Below are 26,231 nucleotides of genomic sequence, written 5' to 3'. Positions count from 1 at the left end.
TTTCATGTGCGTTAGGCATTTAGACTCACCAAGGGGGAAGAGAGATAGCCTAGGGTGCTTCCCAAACTTACTTGAACATGGAATACCTGTCTGGAGGAGCACCACTCGGTCTTAGTGTTCCAGGAAACACAGTCTGATAAATACAGACCTATAGGTATCAGAAAGTAAGTAAAGAATAAGAATGTTATTTTTTTATTATTGAAGTATAGTTGATTTACATTACTGTGTTAGTTTCAGGTGTACAGCAAAGTGATTCAGTCATATATATATATTTTTTCCATTATAGGTTATTATAAGATACTGAATATAGTTCCCTGTGCTATACAGTAAATCCTTGTTGCTTATCTATTTTTTTTTTAATAGTGTTTATTTTTTACTTGTTGACAGTTTGCTTTATTTATTTATTTATTTATGGCTGTGTTGGGTCTTCGTTTCTGTGTGAGGGCTTTCTCTAGTTGTGGCAAGCGGGGGCCACTCTTCATCGCAGTGCGCGGGCCTCTCACTATCACGGCCTCTCTTGTTGCGGAGCACAGGCTCCAGACGCGCAGGCTCAGTAATTGTGGCTCACGGGCCTAGTTGCCCCGCGGCATGTGGGATCCTCCCAGACCAGGGCTCGAACCCGTGTCCCCTGAATTGGCAGGCAGATTCTCAACCACTGCGCCACCAGGGAAGCCCGTTGCTTATCTATTTTATGTATAGTAGTTTGCATCTGTTAATCCCGTACTCCTTATTTATCCCTCCCTCCAACCCTTTCCCCTTTGGTAACCCTAAGTTTGTTTTCTATGCCTGTGAGTCTGTTTCTGTTTTGTACATAGATTAATTTGTATTATTTTTTAGATTCCACATATAAATGATATTATATAATATTTGTCTTTCTCTGTCTGACTTACTTCACTTAGTGTGATAATCTCTAGGTCCATCCTTATTGCTGTAAATGGCAATATTTCATTCTTTTTATGGCTGAATAACATTCCATTGTGTGTGTGTTTGTGTGTGTGTGTGTGTGTGTGTGTATACCACATCTTCTTTATCATTTCATCTGTTGATGGGCACTTGGGTTGTTTCCATGTCTTGGCTATTGTAGATAGAGCTGCTGTGAACATTGAGGTGCATGTATCTTTTTGAATTAGAGTTTTCATCTTTTCGGGATATATGCCCAGGAGTGGGATTGCTAGATCATATGGTAAGTCTCTTTTTATTTTTTTTAGGGAACCTCCATACTGTTTTTCCATAGTGGCTGCACCAATTTACATCCCCACCAACAGTGTAGGAGGGTTCCCTTCTATCCACACACTCTCTAGCATTTATTATTTGTAGACTTTCTGATGATGGCCATTCTGACCAGTGAGGTGATACTTCATTGTAGGTTTGATTAAGAAGCAGACTGGTTTTAATCATTAAGAGCATGGTAGAAGAACAAAGTGGAGAAGACCCAGCTACTTCTTAAAATATCTGACTGAGAAGGAACACATATAATTTCAGTTCACATTCCACTGATGAGAACTAATCACAAGGCCATGCCTCAATGCAAAGGGTGCTGGGAAATGGAATCTCTGCTGGACAGCTACTTTTTTCATCTTCAACTCCCCATTATGGAAGAGGGAGTAAAAATTTTGGTAAACAGGTAGCTATCTCTGCCACAGTGTCTGAAAGAAACACTCCATGACTGAGTTAAAGAGAGAAAACTCAAAAGAGTCTGAACATGCAACTTTACACTGCAGAGTTCCAAGGGCTGGAATTATGTCCCTTTTTCTCTGACTTTCAAAGGTGTATCAGTAAGCTTAGCCAAGTTTTGCTATGATAACAAACAATCCCAAATTCTTAGTGGCTTAATTTTTGTTCATGCTCCAAGGTTGACTTTTCTTTATGTATATGTCTATAATACTGATTTCCACTCTGTTCCACATTGGCCTTTGCTCCTGGTCCCAGCCTGCTCTCAGAGAGCTTTCTGAATTGTGGTAGAAGAAAAAGAGAAGGTGGAAGAATCATACAATGTCTTTTAAAGCTACTGTTAGGAGTGACATGTTTCTTCTACTGATCTTTATTGACCAAAGTAAGTGATTGGGGTCAACAGGGTGGGGTTGACAATTCTCTTGCTGGAAAGGGAGTCATGAGTCACAGGCCAAACTTAACTTCAATGAGGTGGGAAAGTATCACCCCCTAGGAAGAGGATACAAGTTTGTAACACTAGATATTTTTAGAAATAATATAATACACCCTACAGGGGACCCAGAATTCCCACACTTTGGAGTTAGGGCACTGGAAGTTCCTGTGGAATTGCCCACCAATTTCAGGGGAGAGTCACACCTTCCGTTGTTGGCAGTCACTCAGCATTAAAAAGAGGATTTAGATTTCCAGTCTTGTGAATGTCAGAGGTAATGTCTTCCTCACTTGGGCTGCTCTCAGCATCCCTGGAGTCCTGTGTTCAATACTCTCTCCTCAACACACGTGATGAGGGAAGGACCCCAAATCCTGGCTTATGGAGTTAAGGGAAGAAGGTATACAACCTGGTGTGTGTGTGTATGTATTGGGGAGGAGAGGATGGCGAATTCTGAAAACTAGGTGGAAAAGAGATTAGATGTGGCTTGCGTATGCTCTTCCCTTTCCTGGAAAGATAATCTCCCTTTACTCACCTGGAAAAATTCCACTCAACATCTCAGGGTGAGCACAAGTGTCTTATCACAGGAAGCTCTCACTGATCTGCTTAAGTGGAGCATTTATACCCTCTGTTTGCCTTCCTCATTCCCAGGAGAAATCTAACAAAGTGCTTGTCACATACATACAATTATTTATTTTCTTGCTATTATGGGTTGAATTGTATACCTGCTTAAAGACAGGTTGGAGTCCTAACCCCTAATGCCTCAGAATGTGACTTTATTTGGAACTAGGGATTTTACAGAGATAATCAATTTTAAGGTAATGACCTTAAAATAAGGTCATTATGGTGGGCTTTCATTTAATATGATGTGTCCTTATAAAAGGGGGAAATTTGGGCACAGAAACTGACATGCTTACAAGGAGAACACCATGTGAAGACAAGGCAGAGATATGGGTTATATTTACATCTATAAGCTGAGGGACCCCAAAGATTGCCAGCAAACCACATGAAGCTAGGAAAGAAGCACAAAACAGATTCTCCATCACAGTCCAAAGAACCAACCCTGCAGACACCTTGATTTTGGACTCCTAGCCTCCAGAACTGTGAGGCAGCACATTTCTGTTGTTTAAGCTACCCAGTTGGTAGTGCTTGGACACAGCAGTTCTAGCAAGCTGATATACTTGCTTACACATCTGTTCTCCCAATTTCCTCCCAGTCTTGAGACCCTCCCCAACTTGAGTCCATTCTGGAGGAAAGAAACAAAGCTTTCTTTCTTCTTCCCCTTCCCTCCCCCCTCCTCCTTTTCCCTCCCCCCTCCCCCCTTTTCCTCCTCAGCCCCTTCCTCTTCCCCCTCCTCCTCCTTTGGCTCCAAGGGAGGGTAGAAAAGGGATTAAAAGGATAACAAATTTTAGAAGAACAAATCGGAGCTGTGTGGAGAGGAGAAGATGACAAGTAGTAAGAGCCACATTTCTGAAGGTGTTCAAACACAGGGAGGCTGAAGGAAACTCTGCTAAGGACTGGTTCTATGAGAATGCTGAGAAAGTGCTTTGCTGGTTGGAATCTCCCAGGGATTGGCCTATTGATCAATATTTTGGAATTCTGGTGATATAGAACCTCACGGAACTGTCAGAGATTGTGTGGGACAGCAGGATGTGTGTTTTGAGCAAGGGCTTAATATAAGGTGCCAATTGCTCTCCACCAGATAAGTCTTTGTCAGAGCTCAATCTGCCCGTGAATTTGTCTGGAATCCATTCCCAGCAGCACCATCTGCTTGTGATTGTCCTACCATCTGACTGTTTACCCTCTGTCAACCCCCCTCCCGTGGGCACTCCCACCACCAGTTAGAGTCCACCCATTGTCCAACCTGGATAAACTGAGTCTGAGGAGAGACCTGGCAGCACAGAGAGGGAGGAGGAGGGAGACCATCCAACACACTGGTGTTCAGGGCCAAGAGCCCACCACGCCTTCACACAGGACCTGGGGAGGGAGCATGTGGCTGAGCCAGAGCCATATTGTGCCCCAGGCAGACTGATGGCTCCACAAGTAATATTGATGCCTTTTGTTTGGAAACTCTTTGTGGAGGCTTCCCATGTCCCAACCAATCACGCTAAATGCTGGGCCTTCCCCAAGGCACTTTGCCTTTTGCACAGCCCCATGGCCAAATGTGCAGGCAGATGAGCGGCCCTGAAAGCTAATGAGGGGAATGGCTGGCATTCCAGAGGCACCAGCTCTGGGAACCCCTACCTTTGTTGCTAAGGAGACTTGGAAGCAGAGCTGAAAGGCTCTCACAAGGGGTGGGGGGTGAGGAGGGGGGAGCAGAAAGGCGAGTGTTTATTTTCAGAGCCACACAGTTCTCCAGCCAGCTCCAAAGCTGTCCAGTTTCTGATCCCAATTAGAATATAAAATCCCGTTATTGTTTCTCTTAATGATCTCGGGAAATTCCTCTGAAGAGTTAGTGGGCACTTAGCAAACTGTTTGGATGGCACGATCTGTATAGTTGTGCTTCCGCTTGTGTGAACCGATCACATCCAGAGTCCTGAAAACACCCTTTATTCCTGTCTCCAGAAGGTGGTGATGAGCTGGGGGTACTGGAAGAGGGCAAAACGTTGCTGGCTTTTCCAAATGTTCATGTGGAGGTGCCATTCCACAAACGTGTTCCAGGTTCCCATTGGATGGTGAATCTGGGCTCTGTGCTGGGGACAAAGACCAGGAAGGCCTTGGTCCTGGCTTGGTGTGTCCACTAGACTTGCTGGGGAGTCAGACCACACACACTAACGGGAATTCTGTGGGTTATTTGCTCTAACTGTGACCTGCAGGGCACCGCTGGACTGGAAGTTGTGCACTGGGTTCTGGTCCTGACTTTGTCACTCACTAGCTGTTACTCCTTTGGCAAGTCCATTTACCATCCGAGCCTCAGTGTCTCATCTGTACAATGGGCATAGGAATGCCCACCTGGTTGGGTTATGGTGAGGAGTAAGGACAGGAGAGAGAATGAAGAATAGAAATGTGGAGGACATGGTCTCTGCACTCTAGGACCACACGACCAGTGAGCCAACCATTGGCTTATAAGGTGTCTGTATCTGGAAAGGGTGCATAATGATTTGGCCCATTGAATGGTGTAAAAGGAAACACTGTATAAGAATAAAATAGAAAGCCAGTTCCCCCTTGTGGAGCACATCTCTGTGCCAGCGTCAGGCAATTTGTATACATTATCCCCTTCAATGTGAATGACTCTATGGGGAGGTAGTGGATTGCTCAGGGTCACACATCTGGGAAAGAGTCTGCCCAGGTGGTGAGATCCAGTCTCTGCTATGTCTTCAGTGCTCTTTCCATCTTTAGAGGCTGAGGTTTTTGGAGAGCTGGGGCAGATGCAGTCGACACCAAGTCCCTCCAGGGAATCCTGGAGGTTAACCGGGCCACTGCACACAGACACCCATTTAGAAAGATTCTGCTAGAGAAAGCTGGTCAAGATCACAGACACCAGACTCCCTCTACCCAGTGTTTATTAGAAGTTCACAATGACACAGTCACAGGGATTATACGAAACAACTCTGATCTGAGAAAAAAAAAAAAAGAGAGAGAAGGGTAACATTGTCCATAAGCAAACCATGCAAAAGCTTTAGCATAGTGGTCACTAAAAAATATTCTGAAGCATAATGACCTCATAGCATTTTGCTGTTTGTGTCCAGTGGTTTGCTTCACAGCCCGGCCTCATTTAACCTCTGCTGTCACTTTGTCACCGAGATATCTAAGCTGTTCTCTATGGCTTAAGTTGATTTTTTGTTTTTTATTTAATGCTTTACTCAGAGAAAATCTAATGAGTATTTACTTTTACAAGGGCAAGTCTTACAAATACACACCCTCACACCTACATACCACACACATCCTGGGGTAAAGCAGTGGAGAATTCCAGACCGGAGATGATCTAAGACCAGGAAGACCTTGGTCCTGGCTTGGCGTGTCCACTAGACTTGCTGGGGAGTCAGACCACACACACTAACGGGAATTCTGTGGGTTATTTGCTCTAACTGTGACCTGCAGGGCACCGCTGGACTGGAAGTTGTGCACTGGGTTCTGGTCCTTGGTTCTAGAAAGCAGATGTATCTCAAAATTTGTTTGTGCTGTAGCAGTAGCGTTATTGCTCTCTGCCATTTCACACAGACCATTGTTCAAGCTTCCTGAGGCTCAGCAGCTAAGAGAAGGGACATAAGAAAGGCCCCCATCTCTACTATGTGTCTGCATGACATGGCTTTCAGTGTTTATAAAACTCCCCTGAAAAGTACAATTACTCCCGTTTTACAGGTGAAGGAACTGAAGCTCAGGGAGATTTAACATTCGCCAAGGCTGCCACCTACTAAGTGCCTGAACTGGATTTTGGCTGGTTTTTTAAATTAATTAATTAATCTATTTTATTTTATTTTTTTAACATCTCTATTGGAGTATAATTGCTTTACAATGGTGTGTTAGTTTCTGCTTTATAACAAAGTGAATCAGTTATACATATACATATGTTCCCATATCTCCTCCCTCTTGCGTCTCCCTCCCACCCTCTCTATCCCACCCCTCTAGGTGGACACAAAGCACCGAGCTGATCTCCCTGTGCTATGAGGCTGCTTCCCACTAGCTATCTGTTTTACATTTGGTAGTGTATATATGTCCATGCCACTCTCTCACTTTGTCCTAGCTTGCCCTTCCCCCTCCTCATGTCCTCAAGTCCATTCTCTATGTCTGTGTCTTTATTCCTATCCTGCTCCTAAGTTCTTCAGAACCCTTTTTTTTTAGATTCCATATATGTGTGTTAGCATACAGTATATGTTTTTTTCTTTATGACTTACTTCACTCTGTATGACAGTCTCTAGGTCCATCTACCTCAGTACAAATAACTCAATTTCATTTCTTTTTATGGCTGAGTAATATTCCATTCTATATATGTGCCACATCTTCTTTATCCATTCATCTGTCGATGGACACTTAGGTTGTTTCCATCTCCTGGCTATTGTAAATAGAGTTGCAATGAACTCCTTCATCCTGTCTTCCACGCACAGAGATTGGAAAATCAGGATCCAGGTCATTCAGCATTAATGATGGTACTGGGAATACTTCTGTCTCTGAAGTCCTGGGCTTCCTTCAATGAGCTCATACTGCCTGAGTGGTGTGATGTGAATGTAAGTATGTATGTTGTGGCCAGGGTGGTGCAAATTGCAGGGGGGTGGATGTTAAGACTAGAAGAACTGTGGGAACTGGTGGAAAGTTTTACTTGGTTTTCCTGCCAGAAGAAGCAAAGAAGATGTTACCTATTTCCACAATCCTTTGTTCCAGGAGTCCCTCCTCAAAAGTTGTATTCAATACTCTGGGAAAATATCCTTGGAGACAGTGTAACATCATCTAGTTTTGTACTAGAGAAAATATTGAACTTGTTCAGAAAACTTCACTTGAAATTTTGCTTCTGCTGCTTGGTATTAAGATAATATATTGTTAATACTTTTATTTTTCTTACAATGTGGAAATCCTAGAATAGTGACTAGAGGAAAGGCTGACTTACTCATCCAAAAAAGATATATTTAGGTCTATTATTTCACAGGCATTTTTGGGAGTTGACAACATCTAGCATGTTTTTTACTATATGGAATTGCAGGGTTTGCAAAAAAACAGTTTGATCAGCAATACTGAAAAAAAAATCATTGAATATTCATCACCAGCTTTATAAGAATAGAAGGGGATTTTAAGAAATTGGGTTTTTGCCACCTCAGAAGAGAAAACCTGGTTTCCTTGTATCACTTTGAGCTGCTTATGAGTGAGCATCATAGCCAGAAACCAAGTCCAAGCTCAAAGTGTTGACAATAGCTGCATCAACCTCAACTCTGACAGCGCCTCCACCACTGCACTCAGGCTGAGGAGAAACATGTGTCCGGGTAAAAAGGGAGACAAAGGGAACATCTGTTCTCACAATATGGGCTTGTTATTATATCTCCTTTAAGTACTGAAGCGCTGGCTCCAAGAGCATATTTTCTCCAGCATGGAATCTCCGCAAGGCTTGGTCAATTTTTCGAGGGCTCAGGGACAGGTTGTAAATGAGATTGCAGTTGTGAATGAGGCATCTGGCTCGTTCATTCTCCAGAACTCCTGCCATTGGGTTGGGTGGGTGGGAGATTTTTAAAAGAGTATTTTTTTTAGAGTATTTTTAAAAGAAAAAACAAGAAAGAGGAAAATTCATTAGCTTGAATGACTTCTGAGCAAGAATTAAATGCTAATATTTTGAAATTTTAAGCTTCTTAAAAACCAAGTGACACCCTTAAAAGATATTTACAATCCTGGCTATGCATAATAGATGTTGAGAGGAATCTGAGGGTGATTTTGGGGAGGAGATGGGGTCCAATATAATCCATAGATAGACTCTAAAGCGATTTTAGCTTGTTCTTCGTAGCCATAAAACTTTAAAAGACCAAGTTTTGAAAATGGTGGGGTGCCGGCTAAAAGCAATTCCTAATTGCTCTAGTTTATGTTTATCTTACTGAAATATCCAAACATGTTCCTAGACATGCAGGATTTAAACAGCTCATTTTTATGCATTTCTGGAAATATATTTACTGTGACTCCCTCCAGCTTGCTGTGTGATCACAGGTAAATCACCTAACTTCTTGTGGCTTAGAGTCTAGATCTGTATAATAGAGATGGTGGTGCTTATCACAGGACATATTCTGGTACCCACATGTTATATGTACCAATACCAATGTGTTGTCCATGCTAAGGGTAAGTAGATTTTGATAACTGCAGAGAGGAGTTTAAGGGTAGAACACGACAACAGCAAAGGTCAGTGACTCATTCATAAGCTCTTAATTGTGAGCTTATATATGTCAGATACTGTGCTTGGGAATAGAGAGGATTTTGAGAAGTGGTCTGTTACCTTAGGAAGATCACCAACCAGTTGAGATGATAAGAGATGCAGAAAATTAACTAGAGTGCAACAACAATAACAATAACGACTGATACTCATATATAACATTTACCATGTTTCAGGCACCCCTCCAAACAATTTACCAATATTAACTCACTTAACACAACAACCCATTTTACAGAGAGAGAAACTGAGGCATAGAGATGGACAGATGCCCAAGGTTGTTCTAGTCCATGCATTTAACCACCATACCGTATTATAGAATGGGGGGAAAGAGATTGTTTCAAGCAGGGCTCAGATTGTTTTCTAAATATTTTCCATGAATTGTGAAGATTTTAAATATCTTTTATAAGGGTGAGATACATCCCTTGCATGTGGCTCTTCTAGTCTCCTGTACTTGTGCAGACTATAATAATGATTGTGAAATTCTTTCTCAAAGAATCCAGAAGGAGTGGTCCCCTGGTCATTTTGCAGAAAGCCACGACCAGTCTATTAGATTTGGGCTATAGCGTATACCTGTCATCTCTCTTTGAGCTCTGTTTGGATTTAAACGTGCAAGGACAGTTGAGCATGATGCTCCTCTCTGAACTGCTCTCTAATGAGTGTTTTTAACAGTGGACTACAGACAGCTGGGGTCCTAATGTGATTTATTCCATTCAGTTCTATTCAGTTCAGTCCTGTCCTGTCCCTTCCCATCCCAACCCATCCCATCCCATCCCATCCCATCCCATCCCATCCCATCCCATCCCATCTCATTCCATACCATCCTATCCCATCTCACCCCATCCTGTCCTATCCAATCCACTGTTTTTTAATTGTCTGTTCTATTCAGGTTTATTTACTGTCTCTTTCTCCTATTAGAATGTTGGTCCTTTCCTCTGCAGAAATATCTTCCTTTGAGTTGGCCAATTGCATCTTTACAATTTTCTGGATTGGGTGGAGGCTCTTGACCTGGTCTAGGTTGGCTCCCTCAAGACATTTCCTCATATTCCACCTCTGGAAATATAAGTCATGGACTTTGGAGTAAGTGTCTGACTGAGGAAGTTACTTTAATTTTCGAGCCTCAGTTTCCTTGACTCTAAAATAGGGATAATCAAATTGTTTGAAAATTAATAAAATAGTAAGTGCTTAGTACAATACCCAGAACTATTAAGCACTCATTAATGTAGGTATTTTTATAGGATAGTTATAATGGTTATATCATCAATATTACTTAAAATACACAAGAAAATATTTTAATTAGAAGAAATTATTTATATATATAATTTAGTTTATATTTTAATTAAAAATTAGAATTAATATTAAAAAATGCATATAAGAATTACCACTGGTGTGTGTGGGGGCCTTTTCTTCTATCTTCTAAGTTTTACCGTTGGTAGAGGATTCGCGCATCAGACAAAAGCCCATTGACTGAAATTTATCTCTGTCTAATTTGCTGTCATTAGGGGATGCCCAAGACAGCTGCATAAAATAACCTTACAATCCATCTTAGTGTTGGGAAGCTTGTCCTTGTCCCACCAGAACCAGAATGAAATAAGAACCTCTTTACTATCCACTTCATGTTCAGTTTACAAAGAACTTTTAAATCTCATTGGATCCTTTTTCAAATCTGGGAGGTATGTTTTATTATTATCAGTCCTATTTTATAGACAAGGAAACAGGCTTGGCGAATATAAGTGACTCAGCAATTGGTGAAGTCTGGACTTGAATCTGGTTAAAAACACACAAAGAAACAAACCAACAAAGCAACAAACAGAATCTCATGATCTTTCTGGTGTGTCATGGGAGATTGGTGTAGCGGGAAGTCCAATAGAACTGGGTTAGAATTATGCCTCAACTTCCCACCTGCTGATATTTTATCACTTTGAGTGTGGCTTTCTCCTCTGTAAATAAGGACATTAATCCCTTCAGCATGTGGTTGATGTGAGGAGTTAGTGATGCAGCGTATGTTAAGTCCAGACCCGTGTCCTTGAGGGCTCTCATTGCACTATGCCTCCTTGAACTCTAAAATATTTTCTATCTAGCCTTCAGTTCACTGGGAAAATTCCCAATCTACCAGTCACTCAAATATTTATCCCAACCACCCATCTTTCTTTAGAAAGCCTGACCAGTTATTCATAGTCATTCCTTATTTCTTTCTCCTCAAGGATATTTTCTTGACAACCCCCATTAAAGAATAAGCTCAGAGTAGGTTCCCAGAAATGCTAATTTGATGATGGATGTTCTGCCTTCACCCTGGATGAGGAACGCCCTGGCCTACATATTTCCTTGCACATAATAAAGAACACTGATTCATCATTGGGCAGAGTAGGGATGATCTGCTCAGTGTCTAGAGGAGGGCCATGGTGGTCTGCTAAATACTGTGGCTAATAAACCAAAAAGATGACCTCAGTTAATCCTCTTTCCTCATTAAAGATAGTTATAGATGTTTCCAGATTTGGCTGACACATTCCTTGGCTATTGAGGAACTAATGAATTTCATAGAAACAGAGAAAACAGGCATAAATAGTGAAAAGGCCATGAGAAAGTCATTTCAAATCTGCCAGAATCTGCCCCAAAGTCAACAAAACTCCATTTTTCCCCAGAGCAGTTCCGAAGTATGAGAAAGGTCCCAGTCTTTGGGAGTCTCTTAGCAACTAAATTTATGATCCATCATCCATCATCAAAACTCAGCATTTGTTTCTTTGGAAACGTCTTTTCTCTCTACCTGATTTTTGGTTTTGTTTTGTTTTTGTTTGTAACCCCATCAACACTCTCACAGTCTTGATATGTAAACACAGACTCATGAAATAAAGGTTATTTCAGTAAACTTTTGATCTCCTTTTTTCCCAGTATCTTCCCTAAATGACCCATTTCAGCTTTCCCTGTGTTCTCCTCTGGTTGAACCTTTGGTGGACACTGCGTAGAGAATTAAGCCTCATTCCAGCCTTCAGGATTCACAATAGGGTCTCAACTTCACTATTCAATCCAACGTGACAGTCAGTCCTGTCTTTCTCACTCTCTTCCCCATCATACTCATTCTCACCTTCTAACCTTTGCAGAATATGGTTTCACACTCAGAATGCCCTACCCAGCTATTCAAAGTCTACCTCTCCTCTGGGCTCAGCTCAAGTTCTCTCTTCCAAGAAGCCCTCTCTGAGTACTCACTGAGCTTTTTTCATCTCTTCTGTCTTTTCTTTGGACTCTTTAAGTCTGGTTTGTGTCTTTAATTATAATACTTTATTCTGTCTTTAAAATTTTTCTTTTACTGGCTTTGAACTATTGGCAGCCTCTGTGTCTTACCTAAAAGTTCCTTGAGGCCAGAGACCATGTCTCATCCTTTCTGGTTTCCCTCCTGGTCCAGCCTCTAGCACAGGGCTGGGCTCATAACAAATGTTTAATAAATGAGTTTCTAATTCATCTAGATGAAATTTTACCTAAAATTTTCATTTCCCCCTCTCTTTGGTATAGTTATTAGAAGTCCTTGGGTATTATATGGTGTTCATACTTCATGTGGTCTAGAATTAACTTGCATTGGAAATTCAAAGCAAAATGAAACAAAAACATACAGAGAATGAAAAGGCATTAGTGCTGTTATATGATTACTTCTAGAAAGTACTAATGTGTACACTTTTTTTATTGAGATGTAATTGATATATCACATTGTGTAAGTTTAAGATATACAATGTGATGATTTGATACACATATATATTATGAAATGTTTACTGTAATAAGGTTAGTTAACAAATCCTTTACCTCCCATAATTACCATTTTGTTGTCGTTGTTATGGTGAGTACATTAAAGTTCTACTCATAATAACTTTCAAGTACACAACACAATATTGTTAATGAGAGTCACCATGTTGTACGTTAAATCCTTGGAATTTCTTATAACTGAAAGTTTCTACCCTTTGACCAACATTTCCACATATTTCCTGGCAACAACCATTTCTATGTGTTCCATATTTTTAGACTCCACATATAATGCTAAGTCTTCATGAACAACAGTATGCAGTTAAGTACAACAATTTCAGTGCATATGTTTTTGTATGTGCTGCCTCTTTTCCATTTCACAGGTCTCTGACCTAGTTCTGAATTTCATTATCTCACTTAAGCATTGCAATAACATCCTTTATCCTTTTTATAATTTAAATTTCTCCTTCATTCTTCACATAGCCATAAAGGACCTTTCTGAAATACAACTTCATCATACCACTCTCCTGCTTAGAAACACAATGTGCTCACTATCTGTGAATTAAATCCAAGTTGTTTGGTCGGTCATCTAAGACCTTCCTAGATCTGATCCTATCCTATATTTTCACATTCTTCATTTAATATTCTTCTTAATAGCCCTTGTATTCTATTCAAACCAAATTCCTTGTATTGAGCTTCATACATAATGCTTTGCTTGGCTAACTTGCATGTTTGCCAGGAAGGGCCCTCTATTTCAGTCCTTTGTATACAAACTGCACTTTCCCTTAATGATCAATTTCACACTAACATAACCTTATCACCTCACTAGGAATGAATTCTCCTTTGTCTGAATGCCCACATAGCACCCTCTAATGGCATTTATCACCTTCTATTTTGGGTTTAGTTATTTATGTACATTCATTTATTTGTTTCTTAAAAAAGGGTTGAACAGAATTGTGCAAGGTACTCAGGATAAAAAAGTATCTTAGTACTTAGGTAGTACTAAGTCCCAAATAGAAAAGTACAATATATCAAATATGATAATGGGTGTTAAAGAACTGTAAGAGGCCAGATAAAGGTTGGCCTTAATCTGTCTGGGGAAATCATGGGAGTCTCAGAGGAGTAGAGCTTGAGTTCTGACATAAAAGGTGTTTAGGTATTAATTAGCCAGGTGGACAGTGTGGGGAGTTGGCGGGGACAGAGGAGAGGCAGACAGATCAGGTAGAGGGCGTAGGGTTAGAAAAGGCACAGCCATGGGCTTCTCTGGTGGCGCAGTGGTTAAGAATCCACCTGCCAATGCAGGGGACACGGGTTCGAGCCCTGGTCTGGGAAGATCTCACATGCCGTGGAGCAGCTAAGCCTGTGCATTACAACTACTGAGCCTGTGTGCCACAACTACCGAAGCCCACGCACCTGGAGCCCATGCTCCACAACAAGAGAAGCCACAGTAATGAGAAGCCTGTGCACCGCAACGAAGGGTATCCCCTGCTTGCCACAACTAGAGAAAGCCCATGGCAGCAACGAAGACCCAATGCAGCCAAAAATAAATAAATAAATTTTTTTTTGAAAAAGAAAAGGCACAGCCACAGGAGAAAGCAAGGCACAGTTGAGGAAGGCAAGTTATTCATTATGATGGGGTAGGATATGCTGAGAGAATTACAATAGAAGGAGAAGATACTGGTCAGGCAGATAGAGACCAGCTTTTGCCTTGCTAAACAGTTTAGAGTTCAGCCTGTTAGCAGGCATGCTGATGATTTCAATCAGGGGAATTACAAGGTTGGATTGTAGGTTAGACTCAGAGAAACTGTAAGCAACCTGGTGGGGGATTCATGTCTGATTCATCTTCGTGTTTCCTGATTGTGCTCAGCATAGTGCCAGGCACATGGTTTATGTACAAATTGTATTTGTTAAGAAGTGAAAGAAAGGGATGTGTCCACTCTTAGACTGCAACACAAATGGAAAGGTGTGTGACTGCTTCCATGTCCTGGCTATTGTAAATAGTGCTGCAATGAACATTGGAGTGTATGCATCCTTTCAAACTATGGTTTTCTTTGGATATATGTCCAGGATTGGGATTGCAGGATCATATGGTAGCTCTATTTTTAATTTTTTAAGGAACCTCCATACTGTTTTCCATAGCGGCTGTACCAATTTACATTCCCACCAACAGTGTAAGAGGGTTCCCTTTTCTCCACACCCTCTCCAGCATTTACTGTTTGTAGATTTTTTGCTGATGGCCATTCTGACTGCTGTGAGGTGGAACCTCATTGTAGTTTTGATTTGCATTTCTCTAATAGTGATGTTGAACATCTTTTCATGTGTTTTTTGGCCATCTGTATGTCTTCTTTGGAGAAATGTCTATTTAGATCTTCTGCCCATTTTTCGATTGAGTTGTTTGGTTTTTTTGATACTGAGCTGCATGAGCTGTTTGTATATTTTGGAGATTAATCCCTAGTCGATTGCTTTGTTTGCAAATATTTTCTCCCATTCTGAGGGTCGTTCTGAATGGACAAAGAAGATGTGGTACATATATACAATGGAATATTACTCAACCATAAAAAGGGACGAAATAATGCCATTTGCAGTGACATGGATGGACCTAGAGATTGTCATACAGAGTGAAGTAAGTCAGAAAGAAAGACAAATATATAATATTGCTTATATATGGAATCTAGAAAAATGGCACAGATGAACTTATTTGCAAGGCAGAAATAGAGTAACAGATGTAGAAAACAAACTTATGGTTACCAAGGGGGGAAGAGGAGGTGGGATGAATTGAGAGATTGGGATTGACATGTATACAGTACTATATATAAAATAGATAACTAATGAGAACCTACTGTATAGCACAGGGAAGTCTACTTGGTGTTCTGTGGTGACCTAAATGGGAAGGGAATCTAAAAAAGAATATATATATATACATATATATACACACACACATATATATACACATATATATATACACATATATATACATATATATATATATATATATATATATGGCTGATTCACTTTGCTGTACAGCTGATTCACTTTGCTGTACAGCAGAAACTAATACAACATTGTAAAGCAACTATACTCCAATAAAAACTAATTAAAAAAAATTTGTGGAGCCCTGTACAAAATGAAAAAAAAAAAAAAGACATATGAGCTGTAAGCCGCGCACTTCACCTGTATTACTCGGATCACACAGGTAGAGGGCATTTTCTAGCTTCTTGAGCCTGTCGATCCATGTCTCACATTCTTCAGACGTGTTTTTCATCACTGGACTGACAAAAGGCTGTGAGACTGGCCTGATCTTCAAAGTGCTCAGGAGATATTTGGGGGCTGAAGTCTCAGCAGGAGGGTTTTCTGGCTGCAAATCCTTTTCTGGAGTTTTCTACCAAAACAACACAAACATTTCACTGGCAACATATTCATAACCCAGAGCTCCCCCAGTATCTTGGCCAACATGAGGCTACACAACTAGCAAGATTTATTGTAGGTCTGGCTTTGTAAAGAACTACTATGTTGAATACTCTCTTTTTTCTTTAAGAGAAGGATAAAATTGTGACTTTTATTCAGTTTGCATTTCTGATTTACACAAACAGAGGTTTTTGTAACTGACTGAGACTTTCATGATGTTCTACTCTGTTTTATACTAGTGGGATCAATAGGCAATGCATATAATTTCTTGGTGGGAAAACCTCTGGATCGTGAGTATGAGATTCTTGACAAAAAGTGATTGAAACAATAATGGTGTTAACGTTGGCTTGTGGGCTCACTATAATGAAGCATAAGGCACTAGTTCTGTCTGTCTTATTCATTTAACAAAGGAAGCTGAAGTCCAGAGTGGGGAAGTGACTTACTAAGATCATATAGTGAATGGTAGACACAAAACAAGATCGAGGTATATACCTAGCTCATCTTTGTATCCTAACCCCATGTCCAGTACAAAATAGAGATCTTTTTAGAATAAATAGACACATGAGTGTCAGTAGAGCCATGTAAGACATTCTGTCACCTGTCATGTAGAGAGAGTGAGCATCTATTGTTTGATCTGCCCAACCCCAGTTTTCCAGGAATTGCCCCTCCTTTCAATCCATATGGCTATAGAGAGAACAGTCATGTGTCTAAGCACATAGTGCAGGACTGGGCATCTAATGCAAAATGTTCAGTAAACACATTTTCCAGTGATTTTGGAACCATTTGTGAGAGTTAAAGCCAGAGATAGGAAAACAGAGATCATTCTGGATGAGAGGTAAGAAGAGAGAGACAGAGAGGATATGAAACTGACAGCAGAGAAGAGAGAAGATATAAGAAGTCATGATGATGTTCAAGGTTCAAGTCTTTGATTTTATTGTTATGTTTCTATCCTTGGGGAGATATATGTATACATACATATAAATAAATAAATAAATAAAATATAATACATATAAATATATATATTATGCTCCTTCCTTATCCCTCTAATAAATTAAGTTGGTAGACTTGGTTATATTAATTGTAATTCAAATATTCTTAACTAATTTTTCATAGAATTAGGCTTTCCAATTTGTATACCATCTGTGCTTCTCCCAAATTTCAAATACCTGAATTTCTCCAATTTTGTACCTTGTCTCAAACCTCTCACATATAAGCTGTGGAGATCCCCTTGCTCTAAAGAATAGTAATTTAAATAAGAGGCCAAGTTAACAAACATGGATTCAGCTGCTACTGGGGAATGTGAAGAATTATCTTGTTTAAAATAATATAATGCTATACAAAACTGTACCCATACGGATGACTAGTGACCAGTACATTTTGAGAGATTAATATATAAGAATTCTACTTTGATAAAGTCTATTTTGGGAGAAGCTGAAAGTTTTTATAAAGTAAATAGAATAGTGATTCTCATACTTTTTAGAGCTTTGGACCACTTTAGAAATCCAATGAAAACTTTAGATAATCTACCCAGATGGATGCACATTTGCATACAGCTTGGTGGATGATTTTAGAAAATTCAAAGAGGTCCTTAAAGCTGAGAAACTGACTTTAAATAATTATATATTTCTTCAGATAATTAACACTCTCTTTGACCACTAAAGACAGGGAATGGGGGAATTTGTATGGGCCTGAATTAAGCTAAACCTAGGAAGTAAGTACGTAAAGTAGATAACTAACTAACTAACTAACACACCCTATACTGTTTTGGTCCCACTGTGTCAGGATGAAGTCCAAATTCCTTGCTTGGCTCATAAGACCATTCAAGTTCTTGTTCTTCCTTCTCTTCTTTCAATATATACATCATTTTCTCCAGCCACATAAAACCAGAAAAAAAAATACAGCTGTTTGATGCCCTTATGCCTTATATACGCTGTTTCCTCTGTTGTAAAACTCCTTCTTGCTACCTATGCCTTGATGCGTTAGGCTCCTACTCATCCTCCAAGGCCCAACTCATATTTCACTTCTTGGGGGAAGCCTTCCCTGATAGCCCCAGCCTAGGTGAGGGGCAATTCTTTGTAGCCCCTTTATCCATCATAGCACTTATTATGGGATAGTGTAATTGTCTGTTAGAGTATCTCTCCCATCCGCTAAAGACCTTGAGCCTGGGCCTGTGAGATAATCATCTATGTATCTTCAAGTTCTGGTTAGTGACTGTCACATAGTTGGTTCTCAAGATATGTTTACGGAATGAATAAGTGAATGAATAAATGAGTGATTTTCCTGGAACAATAGGAAAGTTGCTTTACCAAACTTCTGCTTCAAGTCCCCTTTCTGAAAAGTGGGACAACGAATGCTGCTTATACAGGAATATGAGAAGAATCGATTATTGCAGAGAGGCAGTAAAATCCTCAAACAAGAGGCAAAATAAAAGAGCAAAGTATATATTTTTTATAATCTTATTCACAGCAGACTTAACACTCAAGGAGAAAAGCATTTGCTGTTGTTTCTTGCATGGAAAGAGGCTTGCCAAAATGGATACTATTTTCTAAAATATTTCGAAGTGTGAAGTGCATGAAGAGGCCTCCCGTCATCTGAAGATGAATTATGTTCTAATCCGGGCATTTAAAAACAACAACAACAGAGAAACTCAGGCAGTTTTTCAATTCTGTCTGCATCTTCTCCTGGTTAAGTGCTGGGAATATTAAAATGAATTTTAAATGCTTGCCAGATTTTTTTTTTTTAAATCAAAGAGCCCATTACATTTTAAAATGGGATGTCTGGGGAAAAGGTCACCCTAAATTTCTGGAAGCTGGACTTAAGATGTTAAAATAGGTCTCACAACCATAATTTTGGCAGTTGGTGGACTGGTCACAGGCTCTGGAAGGACACCTGCCCACATGCTACAAGTTCAACTTTCAGGGGCCAATGGCAAGACCATCACTGAGTGGTGATAAGTGGTTTCTGCATGCATACCAGCTAGGAGAGAAACCAACCACACTTTAGGAGTTTGTCTGTATTCCTTCTCTGCTGGAGTAGAGTCTTGAAGTCAAAGATAGTCTGATAGTCAAGGCCCTGGGTGGAAATCAAAAATTCAGAAGGGAGGGCCTCACCCAGCATCAGTGAATAGAAGGCGAAGGATTGGTGAAGCCCTTCGCTGAGGTCTGTATACCCAGCTGCATACCATATGTTCAGGTTTTCCTTGAGATATCTCATTAACTTCAGGATGCACTGGAGTAGCAGAGGTTTCCTTTCCTTTCTTTCCTGGATGAGAAAGAAAAAAATGGTTTTAGTTTGGTCTCTTCATTTTAACACATACACATATACACCCAGGCAAAGAAAATGTGGAGGCTCTGCTATACGATTGGCATTGTAAATGGTGATGGGGATACACTGGTGGATAAGAAAGATCTAGTTCCTGCCCTGATGAAGCTCACAAAGGGGAGGTAAATGCTAAATAATCACTCAAGGTTATTATTTAATTACAAACGACCATAAACACAACACAGGAATATGTGAAAATAAATTCCTTTTGGGCTAGGGATAGGAGTGGTGAAGGATCAGAGAAGGCTTCTTGGAGGAAGTGACACTTCAAGTGGGGACCTGAAGGATGAATAGGAGTTTCCAGGCAAAGGTGATTGTGGGCATGTGCATAGAGCAGAGAGTTCCAGATAAGCAGAGACATCAGCCTGTAGAACTGTCCTGAATCAGGAGGGCTTTTACAGTTTGGGAAGTGGCATGGGACCTCTTCCTGTGGTTCTGCCTCTTAGAGAAGCAGGCACTTCTGCCTCCCTTACCACCCAAGTTTGCACTTGAAGGATCGTGTAAAACCTTTGTCTTCTCCCTTCCTTGTTCCTTTCAATGGTCAGAAGTCCTATATGGGAAGAGGTTTGAATGGCATGCCTAACCCAGGAGATTTTACTGTCCAGGTGCTAGCTGCTCAGGCTGCTGCCTTCATGAATAGAAGAAATTTCCTTAGGATGCAGGAAAGAGACATAAAGACCTTCAGTTTAAATCCTCTGAGGCTTATTGTGGGCATCATTCATTCATCACTCAGCACCTGTCATCAGACTTGGCAACATTCATTTACTGTATAAATCAGTATGACGACGACACAGCATAGACTTCTGGGAGCTTCAGCTTCAATATTTAATGTGTAATTCAAATATGCCATTAACAAATACATATTGTTTCTGAGTTGGGTGTTGCTGTTTTCAATAAAATGGTTCAATCAATGAATTTTAAACAAAAGGTAGAGGGTGACAGTATAACACAGTGGTGGAGAATAGAGGCTCTGAAGTCAGATGCCTTGGGTTTGAGTCTTGGCTCCTTTCTCTATTAGCTGCATGACCTAGGGCAAGGGACTTGTCCTCTTTGTGTCTCAGTTTCCCTTTCTGTAAAATGGGGATAATGCCATCTATAGGTTATTGTGAGGATTAAATGAACTAGAAAATGTAAAGCAAACACTTGGAGCATAGCAAGTACTCAATAAATGTTAACTAATAGTGTTATCTATGTAAGGATGTTTATATAAATAAATTCACATATTGGATCAAAAAGCCTTTTGTTAGACTTTTAACATTGCACCTACAACTCATTATGAATCTTCTCCTACAGTTTCTTGATGGAGAAGGCAATGTGATTTCATAATCTTCTCTGAAGTCCCAGCACCCAGCATTAGAATAAATACTCATTGAATGTTGGTTGACTAAATAGATGATCATGTGCCCTAATCTGAGGTTTGGAAAATACAGTCACTGAATATATAGTTCTGTGTCTCCCATTCCTTTTCAGGCCCTATGGGAGGAAGGATTTCTCTCTTTATCCTTCTATACCTAAGCCAGATGCTATAGATGAACTTTGGTGTCAGATCTGATGCTATAATCTGGCTGCTTCCCTTTACCAGCTGCAAGCTTTCAGATCCTAATTTTGTCAGTTGTGAAAAGGGAATGATAATAGCTTTCTGCAATAATATTGTGGAGATTAAAAAAATTACCTAATAAAATGCTTAACATAGGGAAGATGCCCAATACAAGGTAGTATTATTTGTTATTGTGTTATTTTATGTGATCTTAAGCAATCTAGTTTCTCCAGAAAAGAGGACTTTACATTAATTATGATGTGCCAGGCATTTTTGTGGGCACTGTTCACATGCATTATCCCTTTTAGTATAAGATCTAGAACCTAGAGTTTGTCCTGGTCCAGTTTCTCTACTGTCTGAACTTCTAAAAGTTCTATTAGAAGAAGATGCATGTTCATCTCCCTGGTCTCTTTTAAGCTTCCCTTTCTCCCTCCTAATGCCTATAAGCATATTTTAAAAGGTAATGGTTTGCACATGTGAAAATTGAGAAACCTGAGGCAGAGGTGATTTTTTTTCTTTCTAACACAGCAGGAAGGATAAATAATAACCATCTGTCTAGACTGCCAGTTGAAGATTTGTGCTGGAGGAAATAGGCCAAGCTGGCTTCTAGAGATTTCCAGGTATTGGAAGGACCAGGTTTCACAGGGCTTCCAGTGGATTCTGAGTTACACAGCCAGCCATACCATCTCTCCCCCACCCCAACTAATGACTTGAAATCAACGGTCTTCAGCACTGGCTGCTAAAATGCTCCCACCTGGGGAGCTTTAAAAATTACCAGTGCCTAGGTGTCACACAGACCAATTATATCAGAATCTCTAGGGGTGAGAACCCTTTCGGAATTCTAAAAAATTCCCAGGTTATACTAAAGTAAAGCCATAATAGATAACAACTGACTTAAAAGAATGAAATAATGCCATTTGCAGCAACATGGATGGACCCAGAGATTATCATACTAAGTGAAGTAAGTCAGGTAGAGAAAGACAAATATAATATGATATCATTTATATGTGGAATCTAAAAAAATGATACAAATGAATTTCTTTATAAAACAGAAATAGACTCACAGACATAGAAAACAAACTTATGGTTACCAAAGGGGAAAGGGGCAATGGGAAAGGGAGGAATAAATTGGTAATTTGGGATTAACAGATATACACTACTATATATAAAATAGATAAACAAGGATCTACTGTATAGCACAGGGAACTATATTCAATGTCTTGTAACAACCTATAGTGTAAAGGAATCTGAAAAACATTATATATATATATGAATAACTGAATCACTTTGCTGTATACCTGAAACATTGTAAATCAACTATACTTTCTAAGAAAGAAAGAAAGAAAGAAAGAAAGAAAGAAAGGAAGGAAGGAAGGAAGGAAGAAAGAAAGAAAGATAGAATATGGCCTCATTGGACCTACTGGATGAAGCTTTTGTGAGAAGAAAACATATATATCTTGAATATCTATATATGTCAGACATTTCCCACATGTTTTCTTACTTAATCTGAAGAATAACTCTGTGAGGTAGAAATATCTCCATTTGACAGGTGAGGAGACTGAGCAATGAAAGTTTCAGTTATCTGCTTGAGATGACAGAGGTAGGGTTAGGTTGGGATTCTAACCCATTCACTCACTCAATAAACATTTGTTAAATGCTTATTATGATACAACAATGAACAAGGCAGAATCTTCTCATGGAGTGTACATTCCAGTGGTGAGGGCAAACAAGTAGGTATGAAAAATAACGTCAAGTAGTGATAAGTGCTAGAAACACAACTAAAGCCAATGATGGGGGTAGAAAGTAATTGCAGTTGCTATTTTAGATAGAGAATTCACCAAAGGCCTCTATGAAGTGACATTTAAATACAGTCCTGAGTGGAGAAACAAGGGAGAAAGCCATGCAAATGTCTGGGGAAAGATCATTCCAGGAAGAAGCTATCACAAGGGCAAAGGCCTCAAGGAAGGGAGTATTTGGTGCATTCAAGCAATAACAGAGAAGAGCCTAGCTGACACGGGATGAAAAGAGAAGAGAAGTGGGTTAGATATTTGCAGAACTAAAGGGCCTTATGGGCCATGCATGTGACCCTTCATTATGCCCTTCTAGTGATATCTTGCTGGCCACCCCTCCCTCATCCCAGTGCTGTGGTTTGGTGGGAATAATCCTTAGTTCCAACTCCAATCTTGGTTTCTGATTCGTTGAAGACTATTTTGGTATCCCAATCACAGTCTTGGTTCAAAGACGGACATGAAACTCAGTCTGAGTCTCTGAGATGAGAGGAGATATCTGTTACAGTTTCTTAGCTAGTAAAGTTCTCTCCTTCTTGGCAGGACCTCCCAAAAGAGAGTGCTGTGAATATATGATGAACATAGCTGCCAGAGCTATTTTGCTATTACAGAAGTGCCCAGAGCAGTTGGGACACCAACATTTAGAGGCTGAAGATGATGCCAACACCAGGTAAAGCAAGCAGAGAGCCAGAGAGGAGCAGATCCTTGATCTGACACTTGAATGGCTAGATCAAACCATGTCTATAGCTCTTGCTGCTGCAAGACTTTTAAGTTACATAAACGAAATCTCATTATTGTCTAAACAAACTGAGTTGGCTTTTCTGTCCCTTCAGTATAAGTAGTTCTAGCTAGGAATTACTATGGATTTTTTTTTCCTTAATAAAAGGGAAGTTAAGCTCTTAGCCATTTTTCTGTGCTATCTTGAGTGATGGGCCGTCAGAAAATGTTTGAGGGGATCAATGAACCTCTGAGGCTACCATCATTCCCTCCTAATTTTCCCCCACCAGTAGTCATGCTATAGCCCTGCTCCATGCTTCCTGCTCTCCTTCTTTCTTTCCCTCACTTCACAGGCTCCACTGTGAAGAGATTCAAAGTTGGGGTCATATTTCATTTTTGTAAAATACTACTTTAGATCTCAGAACAAACCATGTTTGGAGGAGTCTAAGCTCTTTTGTGTTTGTCTTCATGGGAGTTTGTATCATTTCTTGGATCTGTGGCTTGAGATATTTTTATCACTTTTGGAAGGTTTTCAGTCATAATTTCTTCAGATATTGCTTCATCTGTACTCTCTTCCTCCTCTCCTTCTGCAACATAATTACACATATGTTGGATAGTGTCACCATTTCCTATATGTCTCTTATACATTCTTTTTTGTATATCCCATCATCTTTTCTCATTTATGCTTCAATCTGGATATTTCCTATTGAATGATATTCCAGTTCACTAATTCTCTCTTCAGCTATCTTCTATTAAACCCATCTGTTGAGTTTTTAAATTTAATTTTTGTATTTTTTAGTTCTAGATATTCCATTTGATTCCTTTTATAGATTCAAATTAATGGCTGAAAATTCTTCATCTTATTCATTTCCTTAAACATATTAATTACAGTTATTTGAAAATCCATGTCCTGTTTTGTATAATTCATGACCATTTCTAACTGAACATTTTGTATGGATAATTCAAGAGATTTTATGAGATGTTAATGTCTTCCACAGAGGGTTTTTTTCTTCTTTCTGTTGGTTGTTCAATTTGAATTTCAAACAATACCTTTCAAAGAAATATTGTTTTGTATTTTTAAAAGTTTTTATTGGAGTATAGTTGATTTTAAATGTTGTGTTAGTTTCAGGTGTACAGCAAAGTGAATCAGTTATACATATAGATATATCCACTCTTTTTTTTTAGATTCTTTTCCCATATAGGCCACTGTAGAGTATTGAGTAGACTTCCCTATACTATACAGCAGGTTCTTATTAGTTATCTATTTTATATATAGTAGTATGTATATGTCAATCCCAATCTCCCAATTTATCCTTCACCTCACTTATCCCCTGATGACTATAAGTTTGTTTTCTTTCTTTCTGTCTTTCTTTCTTTTTTTGGCTGCCTTGTGTCTTCATTGCTGCACATGGGCTTTCTCTAGTTGGGGTGAGCGGGGGCTACTCTTCATTGTGGTGTGTGAGTTTCTCATTGTGATGGCTTCTCTTGTTGTGGAGCACAGGGCTCTAGGTGCACAGGCTTCAGTACTTGCAGCACATGGGCTCAGTAGTTGTGGCATGTGGGCTCTAGGGCATGCAGGCTTCAGTAGTTGTGATGCACAGGCTCAGTAGTTGTGGCTCACAGGCTCTAGAACACAGGATCAGTAGTTGAGGCACATGGGCTTAGTTGCTCTGCAGCATGTGGGATCTTCCTGGACCAGGGATTGAACCCATGTTCCCTCCATTGGCAGGTGGATTCTTAACCACTGTGCCACCAGGGAAGTCCCCATAAGTTTGTTTTCCACATTTATGACTCTACTTCTGTTTTGTAAATAAATTCATTTGTACCCCTTTTTTAGATCCCACATATAAGCAGTATCATATGATATTTGTCCTTCTATGTCTGACTTACTTCACTCAGTATGACAATCTCTATGTCCAACCATGTTGCTGAAAATGGCATTATTTTGCTCTTTTTTATGGCTGAGTAATATTTCATTGTGTATATGTACCACATCTTCTTTATCCATTCCTCTGTTGATAGACATTTAGGTTGCTTCCATGTCCTGGCTATTGTAAATAGTGTTGCAATGAACATTGGGGTGCATGTATCTTTTTAAAACTGTATTTATTTATTTATTTTTGGCTGCATTTCTCTTCATTGCTGCATGCAGGCTTGCTCTAGTTGCAGTGAGAGGGGGCTACTCTTTGTTGTGGTGTGTGGGTTTCTCATTGTGGTGTCTTCTCTTGTCGTGGAGCATGGGTTCTAGGTGTGCGGGCTTCAATAGTTGTGGCACGTGGGCTCAGTAGTTGTGGCTCATGGGCTTAGTTGCTCCGTGAAATGTGGGATTTTCCTGGACCAGGGCTCAAACCTGTGTCCCCTGCACTGACAGGCAGATTCTTAACCACTGTGCACCAGGGAACTCCCACATGTATCCTTTTGAATTATGGTTTTCTGGGGGTATATCCAGTAGTGGGATTGCTGGGCCATATGTTAATTCTCTTTTTAGTTTTTTAAGGAACCTCCATACTGTTCTCCATAGTGACTGCATCAATTTACATTCCCACCAACACTGTAAGAGCATTCCCTTTTCTCCACACCCTCTCCAGCATTTATTTTTTGTAGATTTTTTGATGATGGCCATTCTGACTGGTGTGAGATGATACCTCACTGTAATTTTGATTTGCATTTCTCTAATAATTAGTGACATTGAGCATCTTTTCATGTGCTTTTTGGTCACCCATACATCTTCTTTGGAGAAGTGTCAATATAGATGTTCTGCTCATTTTTTGATTGTTATTTGATTTATTTATTCTGATA

At 39.9% G+C, this 26,231-nt stretch overlaps 1 protein-coding gene across 1 annotated transcript in view; it reads right to left on the bottom strand.

The window, feature by feature from the left end:
- Positions 1 to 7,338: 7,338 nt before the first annotated feature.
- The window catches only part of C1H1orf87 (chromosome 1 C1orf87 homolog), a 122,645-nt gene continuing 103,752 nt past the window's right edge, over positions 7,339 to 26,231 (bottom strand). The window contains 3 exon segments of the mRNA XM_089921870.1: positions 7,339 to 8,221; positions 15,837 to 16,044; positions 19,252 to 19,331. Of these exon segments, the coding sequence (XP_089777996.1) occupies positions 8,061 to 8,221; positions 15,837 to 16,044; positions 19,252 to 19,331 (449 nt within the window). The 3' untranslated portion in view covers positions 7,339 to 8,060.

Source organism: Delphinapterus leucas, chromosome 1 (assembly GCF_059928025.1).
Source record: "Delphinapterus leucas isolate spDelLeu-1000000601 "Yukka" chromosome 1, BTC_Dleu_Yukka2, whole genome shotgun sequence".
NCBI lineage: Eukaryota > Metazoa > Chordata > Mammalia > Artiodactyla > Monodontidae > Delphinapterus > Delphinapterus leucas.
Note: the sequence above shows the minus strand (reverse complement) of the source record. Positions and strands in the feature narration are given on the sequence as shown.